At 47.2% G+C, this 22,068-nt stretch overlaps 1 protein-coding gene across 7 annotated transcripts in view; it reads right to left on the bottom strand.

Moving 5' to 3' along the window:
- Positions 1 to 22,068, bottom strand: part of ARHGEF9 (Cdc42 guanine nucleotide exchange factor 9) — a 240,944-nt gene that overhangs the window by 9,295 nt on the left and 209,581 nt on the right. For all 7 annotated transcript variants that reach the window (XM_031944668.1, XM_031944669.1, XM_031944670.1 and 4 more), the window contains 3 exons: positions 13,291 to 13,422; positions 3,246 to 3,489; positions 1,400 to 1,468 (listed from right to left, as the gene is read on the bottom strand). In XM_031944668.1, coding sequence (XP_031800528.1) covers positions 1,400 to 1,468; positions 3,246 to 3,489; positions 13,291 to 13,422 — 445 coding nt within the window. The remainder of the gene's footprint in view (positions 1 to 1,399; positions 1,469 to 3,245; positions 3,490 to 13,290; positions 13,423 to 22,068) is intronic.

Genomic DNA, 22,068 nt, shown 5'->3' with positions numbered 1-22,068 from the left:
AGAATATTTTGTGTAAGGACATCACCACTCCAAAATCCCAGAGACGTGAGCTGTCTCGGTCATATGTACTCCCTGCATGTATGCTTCACTACCAACATGTCTACTTTCCACTGGCACTGTGTATGTGTGAGAGAGGGTGTGAGTCGGGGAGCAGGGGAGCAACTCAAAGAGGGTACTATATTATTAATGCTTATTTTACAGATGAAGGGTTAAGAGCAGAGCAGTGACTTGTCCAGAACAGTGACAAGGCTACTGACAAAGCTTGGATCTGAGCTCAGGTTTTCTGCCGCCAGGTCCGGTGCTCATATCGCCATTTAGTCAAGCCTCCCAGTATTGGAGAGGACATGGGAGGAACTGATGGCTCTGCCAAAGGAGTTGGTAGGGAGACGAAAATGCTCAGGATAAACAGTAAATACAACAGTTTAAGCAAAATTTGGCTATCCGTAGGCATTTAGTCCCCTCAATGAACAGGGTTTGGGAATAATTCAGGGCTTTTTTCCATGGTTGTTGGCATCCCAGTTCCTGGAATCAGAGCATTTTTTTTTTTTTTTAATAGCAAGCTTGCCAAGAAAGGGAAATCAGATGAGCACTTGAGGAAAGGAAAGTAGTGTTGGCTGATGAAGTTGGAAGTCACGTGATCTTGGGAAAGTGACAGTGGATCTCAATGGTCCAGCTGGGGACAGAAAGGAGGGTGTCTTTCCTCTTGCCCTAGCTGGAGTAATGTTGGTTTAATCAATCAATAAACATGATTATCAAGGTGTCTAAAATGTATCAGACACTGTGCCAAGCTATGTCCCCATTTGCCTGTTTAACAGGTTGAGCAAATGGGTAAGTTGAGTCCCAGGTTGAATGAGTTCAAAAGGGTGTTTCTTTTTTTTTCTTTCTTTGATCTGTCCATACTCTTTGCTCCAAAGATCACATTGCTAGGCCTCATATACCCCACAGAAGCTAACAATAGAAAAGAAAGGCCTCACATACACCAGAATATTCCCTTTAATATTTTTCTTTTTTTGTAATATCAAAGAACAGGAATAAAAGTAGATGCCCATCATTTGGGAACTGGCTAAACAAAGTGGGTCCAAGAACGTAATGGAATCTTATTTACAACAATAAAAACGGAAAGACGACAAGCAACATAAACCCAGCCTTGGGGAGGACCTGAGAGTGTGTAGCTCCTTCTTTGCAGAGGTGGGGGACTACTGATATGCACTGGTGCATAAACTCTCAGATTCAGTCAACGTACTGGGTTTGGTTTTAATTGTTTTATTCCCTTTCTTTTTAAACCTCTATTACAAGAGCACACACCAAATGGCTGGCCTCTCTCAATACAGACCAGGCAGGAAGCCTCTAGACCTGCTGCTGACCCATCTTTCAAGCCCGGACCAAAGGAGGGTCTTACCTTTTTGCTTACTGACTTTCCTGACAGTCATGGCCGCCTGCCTCTTCTGGTTCTCGGAAATTTCAAAGCCTGCAACAGAGGAAACGCACAAGTTGCCTGTGGTGAGACAGTTGCCCTGAGCCATTGGCAACAGAGCAGGGAGCCAAGGATCCTAAACCTCTAGACACAGCTCCTTCCTCTCCCCAAGCAGTGCCAAGCTTTTGCCCAAGAGTGACCCACTTTCCTTTTGATGTCAGGGATGGGGTTGAGGCCAGCACAGCAATTCAGCCACAAAAATGGAAGCCTTGATTCCAATAGTCTTGGGATGGAAAATGCCAGTCACATTTAGAGAGAGAACTATGGAGGCCGAGTGGAGATCAAAGCATAGTATTTGCACCTTTTTATTTGTTTTTTTCTTTCTTATGGTTTTTTTCCTTTCTCCTTTTGGTCTGATTTTTCTTGTACAAAATGACAAATATGGAAAAGGATTATACATATTTAAGCTATATCAGATTGCTTGCTGTCTTGGGAAGGGGCAGGTAAAGGATGGAGTCCACTAGGGAAGGTCTGGGGTAGACTATAAGCAGCCAGAGGTTTTGGGATTGGGTCCAAATATTTCTCTGGCTATAGTATCTAGGACTACACCACTTCCTGGCAGTCACTGAATAAAAACTAATCGATAATTGCTACATTAATCGATCCAGCCTGCAACTAGAGGATCAGGGTTTTGTGTGGCAGCCATTGTGACGTTACAAATCCTATAATTGGCTGTTTTTAAGAGGTTCCCCTCCAGCTGTGTGAAGAGAGAACGAGATTCAAAGCACTATTTAAAGCATGGAAAATAGTAGTAATTTGGTATCTTCTAACGGTTCCCACAATCACCTATGCCTAAAGGTGGGACAGTAAAGGAGAGAATGCAGATCATGTTATGTGAGCCATTGCCACCACAACTGCCACAGTACCAGGCACTGAGATGTCCAAACCACAAATGACTCAAGCAGGGCTAAAAACCTGAACCTTCTGAAGTACAGGGGATGGGACTGTACTTGAGATTTGGTACTGGGAACTTCTATCAATGGAGACTGGGACCTGTTTTGCAACTTATAGTCTAGGATGCTGTCTGGGACCCAGAGAGGTTATCTGCCTAAGTCACACAGCCAACACATACCATCTGAGGTAGGATTTGAAACCAGGAATTTCTGGCTCAGAAGCTACTACTCCATCCGTCACATCAGGCAGCTCTTCCATATCTATCTATCTATGTATATATATCTGTGTTTGTGTATATGTATATGCATAGAGACCGTTCTGCACATCTTACATCTAAATATATACATAATAAATATTACAAAGTTAGATACAGTAGTTAAAAATGGAGGGCGTGGGCAATGGAGATTGGGGGATCAGGTGAAGCTTCCTAGCAAAGTGATATTTGAACTGGAAAGAGGCCCAGTCTTCATCATCATTGGCGAATAATAAACCACTAAGTTTGAGAAGACTTCTCCACAAAGCTAAAGCCAGGATTATTTCTATTGCTTTTAGGTTTCTAAAGGACTTTTCTCACAAAGCTGGTGAAGTGCAAGTATTATTGATTATTTAACAAATGAAGAAACTGAGGCTCAGAGAAATGAAGTAAGTTACCCAAAACCATCCAGCTTGTATCAAGAAGAAGAATCCACGCAAGGTTTCGGCTGACTCATACTTCGTTACCGGTCATGTACTCTTTTTTTCCCCCCATGTACAACTTGCAGGAGAATATTCCCTCACTGGGAAAATAGGCATCAGATGTGCTAAGCCCAGGTCCCGTGGCTTATCCCACCCTTGCTAATCACAGCTCTATTCCAGGTGAGTCTCTTGGGTTTCTTACCTATTTTTTCATCTTCTTGTACCATCTTTCTCTCTTCTCTGAAAGCCCGGAGCCAGCGAAGCTTCTCCTCCAGTTTCTTGGCAAAGAATAAATGCACCTCCTCGGTCTCCTTGTTATGCAGCTTGAAGGCATTTTTCATACTGACATTGAAGTCATCATCGCGCCCGTCTTCAATGTCGACCACCTCATACTTATCCATGTCTATGCGGCCCTTGTAGTAAAGGATATCTCTCCGAATCAGGTCCTAGAGGCAAAGGAAGAGAGGGTTTTCTGTTGGAGGAGAGGGGGGTGATCACATACTGCGGACACACAGGGAACCTTCTACCACTGGTTTATTTTACAAAGCTGGGAAGCATTTTGAGTGGTCTGGCCTCATTGGCCCAATGGGATGGAGGATTGGGCTAATGAGGCTGAGAAACAAACTTTGTCTCATCTAAGCCGGTTCATCTGAGGTAAAATAGAGTCCCCAGCAATGAACTGAGTCCCTAGGCTTAAGCATGCACATCACCAAGAAGCCATGGGATACCAGGGAAAGAGTGGTGGAGCTGGAGTGACAAGGCCTGGGTTCAAGGCCGTGTTCAATAACTTACCATCCATGTGTCTTTGGGCAAGTCCCTTAATGTGAGGGTGGGGGGGGTGCTTATAGAATCACATCTTCCATTTCTCTTAAAGCTTTTAGGTCTATGAGGTATTTCTCCTACTAAGGGAATTATGGCATTATCCACAGAATGCTGGGCCTATTGTCAGGAAGACCCAGGTTCAAATGAGCCCCAGATACTTACTAGCTAGGTGTCATTTTGCCTCTGCCTGCCTCGGTTTCCTCATCTATAAAATGGAGATGATAAGAGTACCTCCTTCCCAGGGTTGTTGTGCGGATCAAATGAGGATCAAATCATACTTGTATGGTGTTCTACAAACTACAAAGCGTTAGAGAAACGTGTGCTATTTTTACAGAGAAGTCATTTGCCCCAGCAGTAAATGTAGAATCCAGCACTAGAACCTAGGCCTATCGCTGGATACCAAGCATAGTCCCAATGACCGAGGACATCGATTCTTTCCTGTGTGGCAAGGCTGATCTTGACACTACCTAGCTATACCTACTTATCTGCCTGCTTGCCGCCTAGAGCACTTATGGGGCTAGCACTGTGTATAGGGCAAAGCTATAAAGCAAGGTTGCTTGGAGGGGGGAGGTACAGACGGGGGGTGGGGGGGTGGAGGGGGCGGACTGTGAATGGCTCAGGCTCTGGAACCCAAAGTGTGTGTATGCCCCACTGATGGCGGGTCAACAGCATCATCTTCATGTACACAGCATAGCAGGTACACTTATAAATAGGTACTTGCCTGGAGCTAGCTGGTAAAAACAAAACAAAACAAAACAAAACAAACACGTAAAAAGGTCAATCCTTTGCACATTGATAAGAGAAGTAGATCACAGAGTATCAGAGCTGGGAGGGGTCCTAGGAGGTCATCTAAATAGATAGAGCCCCTGAAGTTTCAAGGGGAAAATGTCTAATCTAAGATCACACAGCCAGTATGTGCCAAAGTCAGGACAGGTCTCCTTTGCCAAGATCACAGAGCCAGGCAATTCAAGGGATCGTGGAATTGAGAGTGGGGAATTCTGTGGAGTCACAGACTCAAGTTCTACTGGGTCATGAAAACACTAGAAGGAATTACATGGGTCTGGGGGGGAAAGCCACAGTCTGCAGACTAGGACAAAAAGGGCAGATATACTGCACACGTGGGACCACACAAACAACTCATTTTTGTATGTAGTTTGCCACCTGGTATTATCACTCTTGCACCTGTTATCTCTCTGCTTCAATCTCCACACAGGTTGTCCCCAGCCCCTGACTTCTCAGGAAGACTGAGAGCCCTTAGGGGAGATGGGAAATTGAGATCAACTTGTAACTGATCAAGGATCACCTCTTAGAATATCCTCAACAAGCAGCCATATGATTTCTACTTGAATATCTCTAGGAAGGAAGAGCTCCTTCCTAGTTCAAGAATCTACTTTTGGAGAGCCCTACTTACTCAACAATTTCTAGAGTTAAAACCTTCCTCTGCCAGTTCTCTCTCCACCCCCTTCCTCCCCCATTGCTTCTACTTCTTTCTCTTCTAAATGAAAGTCCCCTTTGAAATAGCTCTCATACCTGTCTCCCCACTCTCCTCTGGGATAAATGGCCCTAGTTTCTTCAGCTGCTTCTCCCATCATGTGGCTTCCTTCCCTGCCTTAGCATCCCAGCCTCCCCCCTCTCACTGGGGTCACTTGGGGAGGAAGGGCACTCACTTTTCAGAGCCAATCCTCATTAAAGTTTGGGCTCTGGAAATCCTGTTCCAACCCATCTCAACAGGTCTCCTCCACTGGGCAGCACCGAGCCAGCCAACTTCCACTCCGCTCCAACTTTCTGTGCCCTCCCAGTCAAGTTATACGGTGTCTGAAAGGCTCATTCACTTTGATTCAAGCTGACGGCTTGGTTCCAACCTTCCTATTATACTGACCTTAGCACACTTGTCACTCAGACCTCATCTCCTGCTCTCAGTGGCCTTGCCCCCCTGACCTGGGACAGACCTGAGGGTTGGCGGTTGAGTCCTTCCACCCTCCAGGGAAGGTGGGTTCCTCCGAGCTGTCTGGGAGGGCCAGCCCCTGGCTCAGCTGTGCAACCCCTCAGCCTCAGGTGCTGATGAAATGCTCTGGGAAAAACCGTTCTTGCCTTTTTGTCACCACCATGGCCGTGGCCATGTTCCCGTCCAAGAACACAGCTACAAAAAAGCACGCAGGCTGCAGGGAGATGGTTTGGCACCCAAAGCACCCAGCCTGCAGAATGGGCTATGTCAGTTCTCCAAGATGGAGGCATAAACAGACATTGGAAGAGCTACTCTGAGCAGGTCACTTGGATCCCCAGTAGGAACAGCACATTCCAGTTTGCAACGGGCCTAGCAAGAGAGGAGGTGGGGGGTGGATGGGAAGGAAGACATAGAGCCCACCAGGAGCTGGACCTGGTTTGGAATCCCGCTTCCTGTATGTGTGCTTATTAATAAAAGCAGCTAATTTCTCTCAAATTTGGCAACAAGCCCACAGTCTCTAGAGGTAGGTAGAGCAAATGATGTTTCTTTCACTGAGATCCAGAGAGGCCACAGGATTTTATTAAGGTCACACAGCAGCAAATTTGGGGCTCCGACCAAAAGCCTCTTTCCACTAAGCTCCATGCAAGCTAATTGATCTGTTCTAGGACGAAGGGTCCGATCAGCATTCTTACAATCATCATCTGAGCTGTGTGTGGGCGCGCGCTCATGCGTGCCGTGTGCTGTGTGTGTGTGAATGGGGAGTCGGGGACAAAGGCTCCTGTCAGACTAATCCAATCTCCTTCCACAGCAGAGACATAGCCGGGAGAGATAAGAAGAAAGAGACGGATGTCCAATAACCCAACTCCATAAAAGCTTTGCCTCCTGTCCCACATGATATACTCTGAACCGGGCTAGGAAAACACTGTCTAGACAACACAATTGGGGAGTGGGGGGAGGGAGGAAGGGAGGGGGAGACACCAAATAACTGACTGGAAAGTTTTTTCCAGAAGGCAGTTAGGCAAAGTGCCTCGTAGCACTTGGTTTTGCTTTTTAGCTCAGCCCCCTCTAGAACATCCTTGCTGAGTCCCAACTTGTTGCCTCCTGCTTGTCTGCATTGGGATACTTCAGTTTGCTCATCTGTAAATAATCCCCCCAGATCCCCCATCCAACTTATTCACCCAGTACATGGTGTTTAGATACAGATAAATCATTTCTATTACGAGCATCTTTCTGATGTTAAAAAGCGATAAGATTAAAATGTCCAGCAAAGCCGGGTCCTACAAATCTGAAGAGGCAAGATTTAAACCAAACTTGTTTGCTCCCAGTTCCTTGCAGATGCTGGTCTTTTAGGACCCAGTGGCTCCAATTTCCCCATTCATAATAGGGATGAGAGACTCCTGAAGACCCATTCCATCTCAAAATATCATTAGTTGAAATTTTGGCCCAGAACAAAATCGGTGTTTTCTTGCCCCCAAACCTTTGTTCACACTAGTCATTCTGTCTGCAAGGCCTTCCCTCTTTTAAACCTGACTGGCATTTGGCTCCCAATTCAATCTGTAAGACCTTCAGGAAACTTTAGGCAGGCTAGTCCATGGGATAGCTTTCCCCCACTGAGCTCCTACAGAGCTCGGGCCTCTCAGGGATCACCAGTCCTTAGGACGGTGCCCGCACACAGTACAAGTTACTAAATATTCATTGACTTGACCTGTTCTCTGTCTGGGTAAATATGTCCTCTCTCCCCAACTGGCCTAAGATCGGAGATTCTGACTCATGTACTTGGGCACCTCCCCCAGTGGGAGCACCTCTCCATTAAGGCCCCAAATCCAGCAGGAGTCAAGGAAGAACATGCCAAACTTAGACTCTGAATATGTCAGGTTCCTGAGGTTCCAGGGTAGGCCATTTTGGCTAAGCTCTTTCCTGTTCCTACTTCTTGTTTTTAATCTGGAAAATGGGCTAGTGAGGGATATAGTGTGCTTAACCCTCTAGATACAGTGCTTGGCACATAATGTATTTCATTTGTTCATGTCAGCTACATTCTTCTTAAAAACAAAAAAAAAAATATTTGCTGGGGTAGATTTGTGGTATCATTCACTTAAGGAATTCTCAGTGAGGAAACTCCCTCTGTCGGTGTGGTCCAGGATGAGTTTAAGAGTCTCAGAGAGTTATTCGTCATGTGCTGTAATGTCCTGGTTAGCTTTCTGGAGGGCCTTCGGACCAGCCTTGGTCTCAGCAGAATGATCACCACGAGAATAGTCGGGGATAAAGTCCAAAGTCTTTATTGTCTCCTTCAGTCTTCCAGTGTGATCCAGTCCCTCCCAAAGTGCAGGAGGCAGGAGAGCCAGCAGGAGCCTGAGCAAAGATGGAATCTCTGTGGCTGACTTTGTCCTCAGTTTATTACTCTATTACAAGTACATCATCATAGGTGTCAATCTTGTAGAACTATACTAAGTACATGTAAACTAGAGAATCATTGTATTAATTCTACTGAGTTAACCCCTTGTTTAGGATTAAATCAATCCTACTGAACTAGAGAACTAGTAATCACCACGCTAAACTAGATAACCGTTGTCTTATCGATTCCTCTGAGTTGACACCTTGTAGCATTAAATCAATCCTACTGAACCTTAAATATATTTCTCCAGAGTTCCTGCCCTTTACAATGTGTTATTATTATTGTTGTTGTTATTAAACTACTGAAAATGAGGCATCCTAGTTACATTGAATTTCCATTAGACTTTAAGTTTGTGAGGGTAGGGATAGCCCTATTTTTGTCTCTGGAGCCCTCACCAAGGTGCTCGCCATACAGTCGTTGCTTAATAGACTAGGGTTTTGTTTTGTTTTTTGTTTTTTTTTTTGGGGGGGGGGGGTGGATGATAAGCATAGACACACTTCTCAGGACAAAGAATAGGTTGCCTATCCCACTGACCCCACCTTAGCATTAGTAAAGGCTGGTCCACATCTGCCTGTCTAGCCTAATCTCCCATTAGTCCTCATTACACTCCTGGTCCAGTCTAGCTGGCTTCCTCTCCTCGGCTGCCTTTTGACCTTTCCTCTGGCTACCCCGATCCCCCACCCTCATGCTCATAATGGACTCCCACTCCCTTCCACTCAGTTCTGGCTCAGGGGCCACTTGTCTCATGATGCCTTCCCTGAATTCTGCTTCCCTACCCCAAAGTGCAATCGGTCCCTCGTTTCTCAAATGTCTTGTCCCATTTGGCCTGAGACCCACTAGTGCACTTTTTGCTTACTCTATGCTTAAGCATCTATCTATTTAAATATATGTCCTAATTTCTTATTAAACTATAAGCTCCTCGAAGGTAGGAACTGGGCCTTATTTCCTCTCTCTATCTTCAAGAATAGGATGGGTGTCAAGGAAACAGGGGTTGAAGAATGGAGTGAAACTATCAAGGACCAATTACCAACAAGCAACTTGACCACCACAGTCAAACAGCTATGGCACAGTCCTGAAGGGAGGAACCCACTAGAGCAAGACAGAGATTGCTACCAGCATCCTGTGGCCAACCAGGCACAGCCATGGAGGGCCAGTCAGCCCTAGAGATTGGCTTCTGCCAAGTCCCATAAGCCATAGAAGGGTCACTTCTGTGACAAGGTTGGCCTGAATGGCTGGTAAGGGAGCCAGGCCAAGCTCAGGCCTCCCAGCACCCCATGTCTAATCGGCATGCAAGAGAGATCTGCTGATCTGATCTAGCCCAGGGCTCAGCCACCTCTTCAGCCCTGAGGGCCTCCAGCGGGATTGAGCAGTACCACTGGTAGACCAAGGGCATGGGCCATGGGAAGAAAAAGAATGTGAGTTGGAGAAAAGGAAGAGATATGTGGGGGGAGGGAGAAGGCTATCAAGGGAATCTCCAAACCCAAGATCCCCGAGTTCTAATCTAGGCTTTGTTGGGAACTAGCTGTGTGGCTTTAGATGAGTGATTTACTCCGTCTTTTGGAATCTCAGTTTCCCCCTCTGCAAAATAAGGCGATTAAACTACATGACCTTTTAAGGTTCCTTCCAGCTTTAACATTCTATGTTCTAAGGTCTTTCCAAACTTAGGCAGACTACGTTCTAAGGCCCCTCCCAGCTCTGACATCCCTTGTACTAAGAAGACCCCCAACTTGGACATCTCTGGTTTGAAGTCCCCTCCCAGCCCTGACACTCCCTGTTCCAAGGCTGATTTCACCTCTAACGGTCTATGTTCTAAGGCTCCTCCTAACTCTGATAGTCCATGCTCTAAGCTCCCTCCGGGTCTGGTATTCTCTCTTCCTTAGAACAGAGGCCTTTCTAGCTCTGACATCTCAGATTCTAAAGGCCTCCACAGCTCTTACATTCTGTGGTCTATATTCCAAGGGCCCTAACAAGGAGATTGTAATCATTTGAGTCTGTGTCCCCTTCACTTCCTCCATCCATTTCCTTTGAAGAAGCAGTTAGCCCTCAAGTCCAGTTCTCCTTTACCCATGTCTTCTACTTCTACTCCAAATAGGAGAGATCGGCTGAACCGTCAAAGACTCGGGAAACTTGAAGTGAAAGTCTTGGACTTCTGGCTTCTACTGATAGATCGCCTGAAAGATAAGGCAAAGGGGCCAAAAGCCCAATCACCTCTTGCCACTTTGGACAGATGTACCTTAGTCCTTGATTGCTGAGCAGAAAGAGGCCTATTGTAGGCCTCAAATGAAAGTCCTTTTCCATGATGCCATAGTGGTGTAGCCTTCATGTGAAGTTCTACCAATCCGTAGGGGAAGCCCCTGGTTGGTGTTTCCCTGAGATGAAAGTCACTAATTCCTTTTGCAGCAAGGAAAGGCTTCTCAGCAGAAGTAGGCTTCACCTCCACTCTCAAGTTCTCCTATGTCTGGTGAGTTAGGAATGCTTCTGTTTTCCTTACCATTAGCCAAGGTAAACCCTGGCTCATTGGGCAGCTATGACTCTAGGTTTCTTTCTCCATCTCACGTGGCTCCATTCTGGCTTCTGGCTGGTCTGTGTACCATGGGCCCAGACTATCTGATGACAAGCCTTTGGTCTTGGCTCTTCCACCACCGTCTCAGAAGGTCACATCCACACATAATTAGAAATGGAAGCGATCTGAAAGGTTATCTAGTCCAATATCTCCATTTTACAACATGGATATTAAGACCAGGGGAAGGAAGTGACTACCTCCATGATCCATGTTGAAAGGTGTTGAAGTTAGAGATGGTAGCATGGACTCAGAAAGCAAAACCAAACCAAAGGAGAGAAGCAAGGTCCGTTGGCCATTCTTCCTAGTTTGTTTCTAGGTGTCCGCACACTTTGGTGGTGAGAGAGGAAGACGACTTGTGAAGTGGGTTGTTCTGCTGGTCTTGCTGCAGGTGGGCAGGTCTTCTCTGTAGCCTGATGGGCTAACTGGAGCTTGGTGGGGTGCTGGGAGCAGAGCTAGGCAGAAGGTGAGCTGGTGACCATCTCAGTTACAGATCCACAGCCCTTCTCCTACGCAGGCTCAACTCCAGACTGAGTCAAGAGTCAGCCCATCAAGAGGTTTGGGTTGAACTGATGAAGAGTGACACTCGCAGAACCAGGAAGCCATATGTGATGACCATAACAATGTACAGGAGAGAACAGTAGCCAAAACTGAATGCTGCACAATCGCGATGATGAAGCTGAGAAGAGCGAGACCAGACCACCTTTCATTGGCAAGGTAGGACACACCGTTGAGCTTATTTGGTGCCTTAGTTGGACGCACTTCTCTTGCTCTTTTTCTTTGGAATCCTTTGCTTCAAGGTTTGGATTGGGTAAGGAAGTGGGGGGGATAGACTCCAAAATGAAGCTGATGTAAAAACAAGAGATCAGTATATCTTTGGAAAGAGTCAACTCATTTGCTTAGAACATGTCCTTTAAATGCTGATGCTGTTTGATTCCAGGCTCAATTAAACAGACACATACACCTTCAGCCACCGCATACATTGTACATGTGCACATCCATGTGTATGTGCACACACACACATACACACACACACACCCACACACACACCCCAGAGAGCTTATAAAACAGATATGGGATTTATGGCCTCAGCTGGAAAAAGTGATATTGTCAGAATGATAGTTTTATGACAGTGATTTTCTAGTCAAGCATTTCATGTAGTGTCTCAGGGAGTGGAGAGAAAGACTAGATGGGACGGAGGCCAGAAATGAGTGGAGGAGGAAGCTTTCAGAATGAGCCCTCCACACCAGTGACTGCCTAGGACTTTCCTAGCCCTCCACCATGATTTTTTTTTCCTCCTGCAAGCCTGAGAAGATAGCTTAGAATAAAATTTCTGCTCCAGAAATGAGCACCTACCATCAACAGAGGTGAAGAAACGTGCCCCAGAATTTGGAAGAGATTCTCAATGTGAGACACTGGATCTGGCCTGTCCCAAAGCAGGGGCACTCTGTATGGTATCCCAAATGAAGCGGTCACTCACCTGTGGCTTGAGGTTCCCGAGATAAGTCAGTCCTGTTTGACAGGAAGGCATTTACCTGCTAGGGCCTCCTCCTGTGCCTCAGGTTCCTCCCCAGTAACATGAGGACCTTGCCAACTTCTAGATATCAGATTCTCTGTATGATCTTGGACAAGTCCCTTCCTCTTCCTGGCTCTCTCTATTTTCTCCTCTGTTGCCTGAGGGGGTAGAATTGCTGGCCTCGGAGATTTCCTTCCAGCTCTGGATTGGGGAGCTACTCTATCTCCTTCCTTTCTTCTCACCTGTCCAAACTTACCTCACTAATCACCTGAATGAGGTCTTCCCCATAGGAAGATAAGGCCGCTATCTACATGAAGGACTTTCAGAGACACTAGGAAGAGCCCCCACCCCTCACAAATTCCTTCCCCCACTCATTTAGTGATACCCAAACCCTTCTATCGGGGGCCGCAGCTGAGTAAAATGCTAACGGGGCCAAAGGAAACAGCTTGGTGCTCATGGGACAGGTAGGCCTGAAAGGACTCGAGAGGTGATCAACTCTAATCCTTCGATTTTAACTCACAAGACTAAGCTAATCACAAGATTTACACTAAATCCAAAGGAGGAAAGGGACAAGGAATCACAGGGTTTAGAAGTGGAAGGGACTTTATGGACATCAGCCTCATCCAGAGGAGGAAAAGGAGGCCCTGAGTGGGGTCACACTGGATGAGGAAGGAGATCATAGAGAGAACAAAGACTTCTGGGTAGGAAAAGGAGGTACTACACAGTGAGGAGAAAGAGGAGCCTGGGGTATCCAAGACAAGGCTTCTCCAACCTGGCCCTGACCTCTGACCTTCCCCTTTGTCAATTCTGCGGTTCCTGTCCCTGTGCTGTGAACCAAGACGGGTGTAAAGATTCATGATGAGCTGCAGCAAAGGATGCTAGGGCTTAGGTACCCCCTCTCCCTCCCCCTCCTTTATCCCCCCATCCCCCCACCTCCCACAATGCCCAGCCCTCTCACCGAGCTCTGTGCCGCCAGGGAGGCAGGAGAAGGAGCTTCCCGGAGCTGGGTTACCTTTTTACAGAGGACCAGCTGGTGGTCAAAGAGGAAGAAGACCCTCTGCTGGTTGCGCCCGTACGGCTGGTATATCCAGGACATCTCCCCAGTGTAGATCAGCTCTGAGCTCCGGTCCAGGATGTCCTCCCCCTGAGAAAGACAAAATCGGGTCAGAGACTGCCTGAGCTCCTTCCTCAGCCAGGAGGATCATCACTCCGGTCCCCTGAGATGCAGAGGGTAGAAGGGAACCAGCAAACCTGCTGCCTGTGCCACCAAATGGGGGAAAAAGCAGCCCCCTCCTTTTATAAAGGAGGACGCGGCACAGGGAGGGGAAGATCACACAGGGGGTGTCCAGGGTCACATTGCTAGTTCAGTAGAAGACTGGAACTACAATTCCGTTCTCTTTCCAGTGCGGGGCTTTGGCTGCTCCCTTGGCCTAGGGAGTGGAAAGGGGGGGGGGGGCGCTTTAGTGGAGCCCCACTGTTGAGGCTAGCTCCGAGAAGCCCCTTTTGCAGACAGGCTCAAGTATGGGAGCTTCACTGGGTTAGTCAGAAATGAGACCGGGAGCACTTTCCTCTCTCAAGGCAAGAGATTTCTGAAGGGAGAAGTCAGGAATGCCCACGGCTCTTATGCTGGGTCAACGGCCTGGAGCTGGAATTGAGGAGATGGGTGGGGGGTGGGGGAGAGAGAGCTGACAAAGAGCTGGAAGCCCCGAGTACTGCCCAGCCCCACCTACCCCCCAGGCCCTAGGAACCCTCCCTCTGCTGGGGTGGGGGTGGGAAGAAACTTGGCTGGAGAAATTGAGAGCTGGAACTAGGATATGCTCAGCCTAGGCCAGTGTTCTCACCAGGCTCTGACTGGACCATGTTCTTTCCTTTGAAAACTGTCCATCTGAGCAGATGGCAAAGGCCTTCTCCTTTCCAGATGAGTAAAGGGCAGCAGGGAAAGGGGGAATCTTCTCAGCCTCTTATAATTAGTGCCCCCCTCCCTTGCTTAATGAAAATCTGCTTATTAACACGGGAGAGGTTGCAGTTGAGTGTCTCCCTGGGCCAGCAGCCACAGGGAGCCAGTGCACAGCTGTCCCATCCCTCGGCTAGAAGCAGGAGCAAGGCCAAACCTCCCAGGCTGCAAGCCCCAGACCAAGACAGACTCAAGCCTTCAAGTTTGAGTAAGAGAACCTCGGTGTAGCCAAGAGCTGCCTGTAGAATCCTATAAGTAGTCACTGAATATGGGACCTGGGAGGGGCCTCAGAACAGGGAGTGTCAGAGGTAGGAGGGGCTTCACAGCAGAGAATGGGGCCCTGAAGATCACTCATAACTCAATTTTAGAAATGAAGAAACTGAAGCCCAGGAAGAGGATGAGCCTTATCTTTGTTCACACAGTGCAGAACCAGGGTTAGAAGCCAGAACTACTGGAAAGCAAGTCCCATGCTCTTTCTCCCACTCCCTCCCCTAGTGACTCCAAGGCTGGGTAGCTCCCTGGAAATGCAGAAGCCAAGTGGGCTTTCTGTTCTGGAGTTCCCAGCTCCCAGCCCGAGTACCTGGGAACTCAGTTACCGGTTCCTCTTAATGAGCTGAATCCAAAGTGGTGACGCCCTTGAGGCAAGGAGGGAGAGGGTGAGAAGCTAGTCTGGAGGGTCTGGGGGGGAGGGGGAAGGAAGGGGGTTGGCAGTCAGCAAGGAGGAGGACCTCTGATGTCAGCAAGGCAGGTGGAAAGGATGCATCACATTAGAGCATGTGTGGAGTAGATGATGGTTATAAGGTAATCCTGGGCATAATCCCAAGGTAAAAAATCCAGATCCTAGAAGGAGTATTTGCAGAGCTGACACTCAAACCCAGATCCTCTGCCTCTAAATGCAACGCCCCCCCCCCCCCCCCCACTAGTGTACCTCTAACAATGCAATCTAGAGCTCTACTCGGTATTTGAGGCCTGCATAGTGAGGGAAAGGTGAGAGAGCTGTCAGAACTTCTCTGTAAGCCTCCATAGCTGTGCTAGGTCCGGGGGTGGGGCTGGACGGCAAAGCAGAAAAGATGCCCCTGGAGGCCTTACAGAGCTGTCAAATGTCATTTGACATTTCTTCGGTCAACACATTTGCCCAGAATCTCCGGCTTCAATTTCTTCCTCTGCAGGGAAGGAAGCTGGGTGCCCTGTGTACTAATCTCCTTCCTTCCAGCTCTTCTAGTCTCTGACTGAATTCTAGCTTCTTCCCCGCACCGGCTGACGTCATCAGGGAAGTAAAATGAGAAATCAGTCTAGTCCCAGCTGATCTCGGGGTCCCAGGAGACCGCCTCATCAGGCAACCAAAGCTCTCAAATCAGTGCTCAAGAGACCTCCGCCATGCTTGGCTTTTTATTTACTTGAACCTTTATCCTAGAGCCAATCATTCAATGGCAAAGTGGAATAGGCCCAAGGGCTTTGCACAATCGAGCCGGAGGAGAGGGGAGCCAGGGAAAGAAACTAGTCACACAAAATCTAGCCCTGAAAATCTGCTGGAAACCTGGGCTCCCGGCAGCAATGTTCAGAAGGAAGTAAGTCAAAAAGCAGCTGTCTGGGCCAGGTTCCCTCTTTCTCTCTTTCAAATGGATTTAATGAGTATGAACAGTGGCAAAGAGACAGCTCCATGAAATAATCCCAACAGCAGGGAAATTAAAGATGGAAATTTCCCAGAAGCCTGCAGGCCTCCGGAACGGGCTCTTCCCATGGCTTCCCCCACCCCCACCTCCATCAGGAACTGGCCATTGATCCCTACTTAGCAGAACAATTGATGATTTCCTTTTCTTGTTCAGGTGGCCCAGTTCGGGGCTCTGCCTGCCTAGAGGTAGAGGATGCTCAGCAAAGGAAGGAAGGAATGGAGCCCAGGAAGTTTTCAGCTGAAAGTAAGTGGACTAAAGAAAGGGAGAACTGGGGGGAGGGGAGGTATCAATTCCAGCTCAGTCACTTCGGAATTGGGAACTTGGGCAAGTTACCCCAACCTTCCCGGGTCAGTTTCCAGGAGCTCGGGACACATGGTCTTGGGCTCTTCCATCTCTAGAGCTGGCTCCAACGAGGGGTCTCATTTTCCTCCTGTGGCAAAGGAGGGGGTTGGACACGGTGGCCTCTGAGCAGTCAGAGCCGATGGCCTTTCTGTGGCTAGATTGGAAGGAGACAGGCCTCCCAAGCGGAAGGGAAAGGCCGGCTTCTCGCTCTCTCCCGCCCCTTCCTCCCAGCAAGACAGATTAAGCTCTAAAGGCTTTGATCTCTTTCATTTAGTAAATGAAGTTGAAATTAACATGAGGATGCTTCTAACAACCAGAAACATCTGAGCGTCCTGGGAGGGCAGACAGGAAGACGGGTTTCCTCTGCTGATCTCCAGGGCTGCCATCCTTCAGGCCTCTCTGCTCGCCCAGCAGTGAAATCCCAGCGAATCCCAGCGCAAATGGAAGCCCCAAGGCTGTGGAGCCGAGCTCTGGCCCCACCTGGACACTTGGGGGGGTGGTATACCAGGGTGCTGCCCACCCCTCACTCCCTCCTGCAAGTAAGGCAGGAGTCTGGGGACGCCCAGATGCTCCCTACCTAGTGGTCCGGGATGTCAGAGGGGAACTGGGGCAGAGGACTGCTAGAGCCGTGTGACTACTCAACTTTGGCTTCCTCCTCTGGAAAATGAGGAGTCCTCCCTGCTCTGGTATTGTCTGACCTCTGTTCTAAGGTCTTCCCACCTCTAATCTTCTCTTCTAAGGCTCCTCCCAGCTCTGACCTTGCGTTCCCAGACTCTTTGTAATGCTGGTGTCCTGTGTTTTGTACTTATGTCTCCTTTAAACTGCCCCAGTCTCTGACCTGGGTTCTGAGGGGCCCTTCTATCTCTGACACACTTTGGTTCTCAGTAAGTATGACAAGCTCCAACACATCCTCAGAACCCCCCCCCCCTTTTTTTTTTTGGAGAAGACAAAGAAGAGATTTACACCGTTTGATTCCGGGAGGTGATAATTGGGGAGTTCACTCACAGGCCGGAAACTTGGCTTTGCCTATGGTCTAATCACACTCAATCCAAAAAGTAAAAAATAGATAAAGAGAAGAGTCCTAGCGTTCAGGAGAGATCATAGTTTAAATTCTGTCTCTGACGCCTGTAAACTGTGCCTTGGTTTACTAAATGGGGACACGAATCCCTTTGGTATTTCACAGGAGCAAATAAGAGAAGGTATGAAATGAGCTTTAAGAATCTTAATGTAATACAGAAATGTTAGTCATTATTAGTCTTTCATAAAACTTGAGAATAGGCCACATCATCTCTGAGGTCCCTTCCACCTTGAACTCTTTGATCTTATGAACCTTCTTTGGGCCTCAGTTTCCTCCTCTGTAAAATTTAGAGGTTGGACTATTTGGCTTCCGAAGGCCCTTCTAGGCCTAGCTGGATGAGTCTTTGAGCCAGTGAGCTGTCGTTACCACAAGGGCTGGAGGCAGTCACTTGTGTTTTCATAGCCCAAGAAGGTAGAGGTAGAAACACCCTGGGGTCCCCATGTTCATCCACAATGGCCCAACTATGCTTCTCCTATTTTCTCCTTTGCAAAATTAAGGAGTTCGATGTTCCAAGGTATCTACGAGCACTGACATTCCAAGTTCTAGAGTGCTTGTTTGTTCAAACATTTTCTGTTCTGTGGTTTCTCCCATAACTCCCAGTCTATGATCCAAGGTCTCCCTCTGACTTTTTGTGTTCTAAAGTCCTTTGGAGCTCTGGCATTCTGAGTTCTAAGATTATTTCTAGTTCTTATGTTTTCTGTTCTAAGGTTCCTACTAGTGATGAGATTCTAAATTTGAAGGTTCTTCCCAGCTCAGATTTCGGTCTTCTGAGAATCCTTCTAGTCCTGACATTCTATGTGGCTCCCTGCTTTGACATTTTACATTCAACACTCCTTCCCATTTCCGTCAGTCCATGGTCTAAGATGCCTTCTAGCACTGATGTTCTCTGTCCCGGGGTCTGGTTGTTTTTTAGTTGCCGATTTTTATTAATTTTTCAAGCAATGCCAACCATGTTATTTTCATCATCACAGATCCAAAACACCATAGATGCCAGTAAGGATTCCAAAAAACACTTGATGACTTAGAACGCCGAAACAAATCTAGTAAATTGAACTAATAAGTCCAAGCTAGCTTAAATGAGTTGTCAAAATACAATAAGATCTTTTCTAATTTTGACATTCCTTGTTCTAGCTTCCTCCCTACTTTTGACATTCTACATTCGATCCGCTCTCCCAGTTCAGTCAGTCCATGATCTAAGATGCCTTCTAGCACTAGCACTCTTTGTTCTAAGGCCCTTTCCATCTCCGATATGCCAGGCTTTCAAGGCTCCTTCCTGCTCTGATGACCTCTATTCTCTGTTCTGAGGTCCGTTCCAATGCGAACATTTTGTTGCTTCTTTGATTCTATGGTAGCATGACCACCCCCTCCCTGGGAGGGATGGCCAGTTTCTCCCATCTGGTTAATGTTATTCAATGGCCTGTCATATTGGACAGCTCCGGTCCGTGAGATGAATTCGTAATGCCATTACTCCTGGTTCTCTCCGTGGTTACAAGAACAAAACACTAAATAATGCAGCACAGCATGTATCTGAGAGGTAGCTGCTTTGGATGGACTTGTCACTGCAAGTCTTGGTTTCTAACACAAACCTTGACAGCACATTCAAGTCACAAATGATCGTCCCAGTCTCGCCCCTCAGCCCTCCTAATCCATTCGTTCAGACAAACCAGCATCCTCACTTTTGCCAGAACTTGGCCTGGGCTCTTGAACCTTTTATGTCTGTAAGTCATGGCCTATCCTGGAATGCCTGGTCTTCCTTCTTTCTCTGTCATCCTTCAAGGACCTAAGCACAGAATCACAGAACTGGAAAACTGGAAAGGAGCTCAGCAGCTTTCTGGTGCAATCCATACCAACTCATACCCAAAAAGAATTCCCACTCTTATACACCTCACAAGCAGTCATCCAGTCTCTTAGAGATTTCCAAGGAGAAGGAAAACATAAGTTCTGAAGGTGGCCCGCCATCCACCATTTTGGGACAACTTGGTTAAGAAGTTTATCTTGACTTGAGGCCCAAATAGGCCTAATTCCTTCAATCAGCTGTCACCTGGCATGGCCTAAAGACCCTTCTTCTTGGCTTTCTCTAGCTTAGCAATGCCCTTAAGCTGTGGCCCCCAGAACTAAAAACCGCCGTGGTGTAATCGGGGAAGCAGGCATTGGAAGCATCACCTCTTCCTTCCCGAAGCAAACGCTTTCACGTCAGCGTTCCTGGCTGCTCTGTCACATTGCATTCACCCTGAGTTTACAATACTCAATGGCCCTGATCTTCAGGCAAACAGAAGCCTTCCTTGATTTCTTCCTCCTTGGAGGGAGCACAGTAATTCGAAAAGCTTAGTCTGCTCTCATTGTCTCTATCTAGTACTTAGAATGGAAAGCATTTCAAATCCAGCTGACGAACATTTGCGAAAATGTCTACTGGGTTCACAACACTGTGCCAGACATAGAGGAAGATACAAAGTGAAGATACTTTATGGTTCTCCTCATGGAACTCATAATCTTGCAGGGAGACAGAATAAAAGGCTGGATAACTAGAACATCCCATACTACAGTACAGGGGCTGTAAAGAGGTACCAAACACTCTCTGGGGAAGGGGCGGAGAGAGGTTGTTACTGACAAGAGCTGTGATTATGGAAGACTTCCTACAGAAAATGGCTTTGAATGGATTTTAACAGGGGCAGGGATTTAGTGAGCAAAGGACAAGAGGTTATGCTATAGACCAAAGAGGGAGAGGGAGAAGATTCTAGGCACAGCGACAGGAAAAATATTGAGTCTGTCTGGGAAATATTAACGAATCTAGTTGGACCGGATTGTAAATGGAGGAAAGTGATCTGAGTTAATGCTAGAAAGGGAGGGTGGTATCAGAGATATATGGAGGGCCTTGAATGTCAAGCAGAGGAGATTGAATTTTACTTGGGATGGCAATAGAGAGCCACTGACATTTCTCAGCAGAAGGACACAAGCCCGGATATCACACAAAAACAACAGATGTGGGCAGTGAGAGAAGGAGTTAGGAGAGGGTAAAGGCAGAAAGTGAGTAAATCCTTCCTCTGTGGGCCGCCTAGATCCCTTCATTGTCTTCACCGATCCTCATGGCTCCTCTCTTATGTGTGGGAGGTAGAGACTGCAGGAGCATGGGGGTAAAAAGAAAGAGGACTGGAAGCCCTAGAGTTTGTATGAGGCCTTAGGATGAAAGATCTGAGAGGTGCCCTGTATCAGAGGTGACAGACTGTCAGCCAATTAGAGCCAGTGTCATTGGGATATATGTAAAAAAAAAAAATGATTGAATATAACTTTTATTACACTCATGGCTTCCTAAGTCAATATGGTGGGCAGTTTCTATTTGAAGTGTTCACCACTAGTTTAGAACATACCTTATGCCACAGAGGAAAAAGAATCCAATGCCCATCACGTGGCCTAACTTCCCTAATATGGCAAAGCTAAGTGTCACAGAAGCAGGATCTGAAGCCAGGTCCTCTGGCTTCAAATTCAATACCTTTTCCACTAGACCTTGCTGTGGCTAAGAAAATCAAGAAATGAGATCACGTGGAACACTGTCAAATTTTACCCAGTCCTGTCTAAATCGACACATACAAATTGTAAAGGCTTGCGTGATCTTCCTAGCTACTTCATAAACCTAGAGGAACTCCCAAAGATCCCAAAAGGCAGCTAGCAAAACTGGGCCCAACAGCTCAATTTGCACTCAGAACCACAGCATTTAAGAGTAAGACAATGGGACTTCAGTGGTCGCCTAATCCCAACCACATAGGAAAAGGAACTCCACTGTGACCCACTTGATAAGGGCTGGTCTAGCCTCTTCCAGAAGGCCTCCAAGGAAAGAGAGCCTACCACCTTTGGAGGATGCTCGGTCCACTTGGGGACAATTCAGATTCTTGTTGAAGCTTCTTCTCTTGACATGAGGTGCCAACTGCTCTTGATTCTGCTCTCTGGGGCCAACCAGAACAAACTGTACTCCCCTGCATGTTAGAGCCCTGGAGATAACTTCAAGCCAGCTCTCATGTTTCCCTCAAATTGTTTCTTCCTCAAGCTAAACAAGCCCAATTCCTTCAACCCATCATCATATGACATAGACCCAAGGTCCTTCACCAGCCTTGTTGCCTTCTCTGGTCACTCCATAGACTATCAATGACATTCCTAAACACTGATGTTCGGAACCGGACTCAATGCTTCATAATCTGATGAGAGGGGTGGTTACCTCATTTCTGAAAACTAAGGTCCCCTAAGACCCCAGATCATTTACAGATCAGATCAGGTCCTAACTCACTATACCTGCTTCACCCTCTACTTATGATTTTGGAGCTCAAGACTTTCCTTTCTCTTCCTAGTGGATTTCACTGAATTAGCTTCAGTTCAATGCTCTGGCCTGTGAAGATTCTTATGGATCCTGCCTTAAATCTGGTGTGTGAGCTCTCCCTCCCAGCTGTGTGTCATCTGCCAATCTGATAAAGTGTACCATCTGTGCCTTGATCTGAATCATTAATAAGAATGTTAAATGGCACAGGACCAAGCACAGATCTCCAGGGCACTTTACCGGAGGCCTGTTGCTCAGCTGCCATCAGTCTTAATGGATCAAGACAATGAGTTCTGAAAACAGAAAATTTCAATATTGTCTAATCCAGAAGTATCATACTCACTGCTTGGTAACGCAGGGGAACCAGATTCAAACGTCATCAGAAAATATTGAACAAAAGTAAGGAAAAATACAATCGAACATAATGTCAAGTCATTATG

Source organism: Sarcophilus harrisii, chromosome X (genome assembly GCF_902635505.1).
Source record: "Sarcophilus harrisii chromosome X, mSarHar1.11, whole genome shotgun sequence".
Classification (NCBI taxonomy): Eukaryota; Metazoa; Chordata; class Mammalia; order Dasyuromorphia; family Dasyuridae; genus Sarcophilus; species Sarcophilus harrisii.
This window is presented reverse-complemented; position numbering and strand designations above follow the sequence as displayed.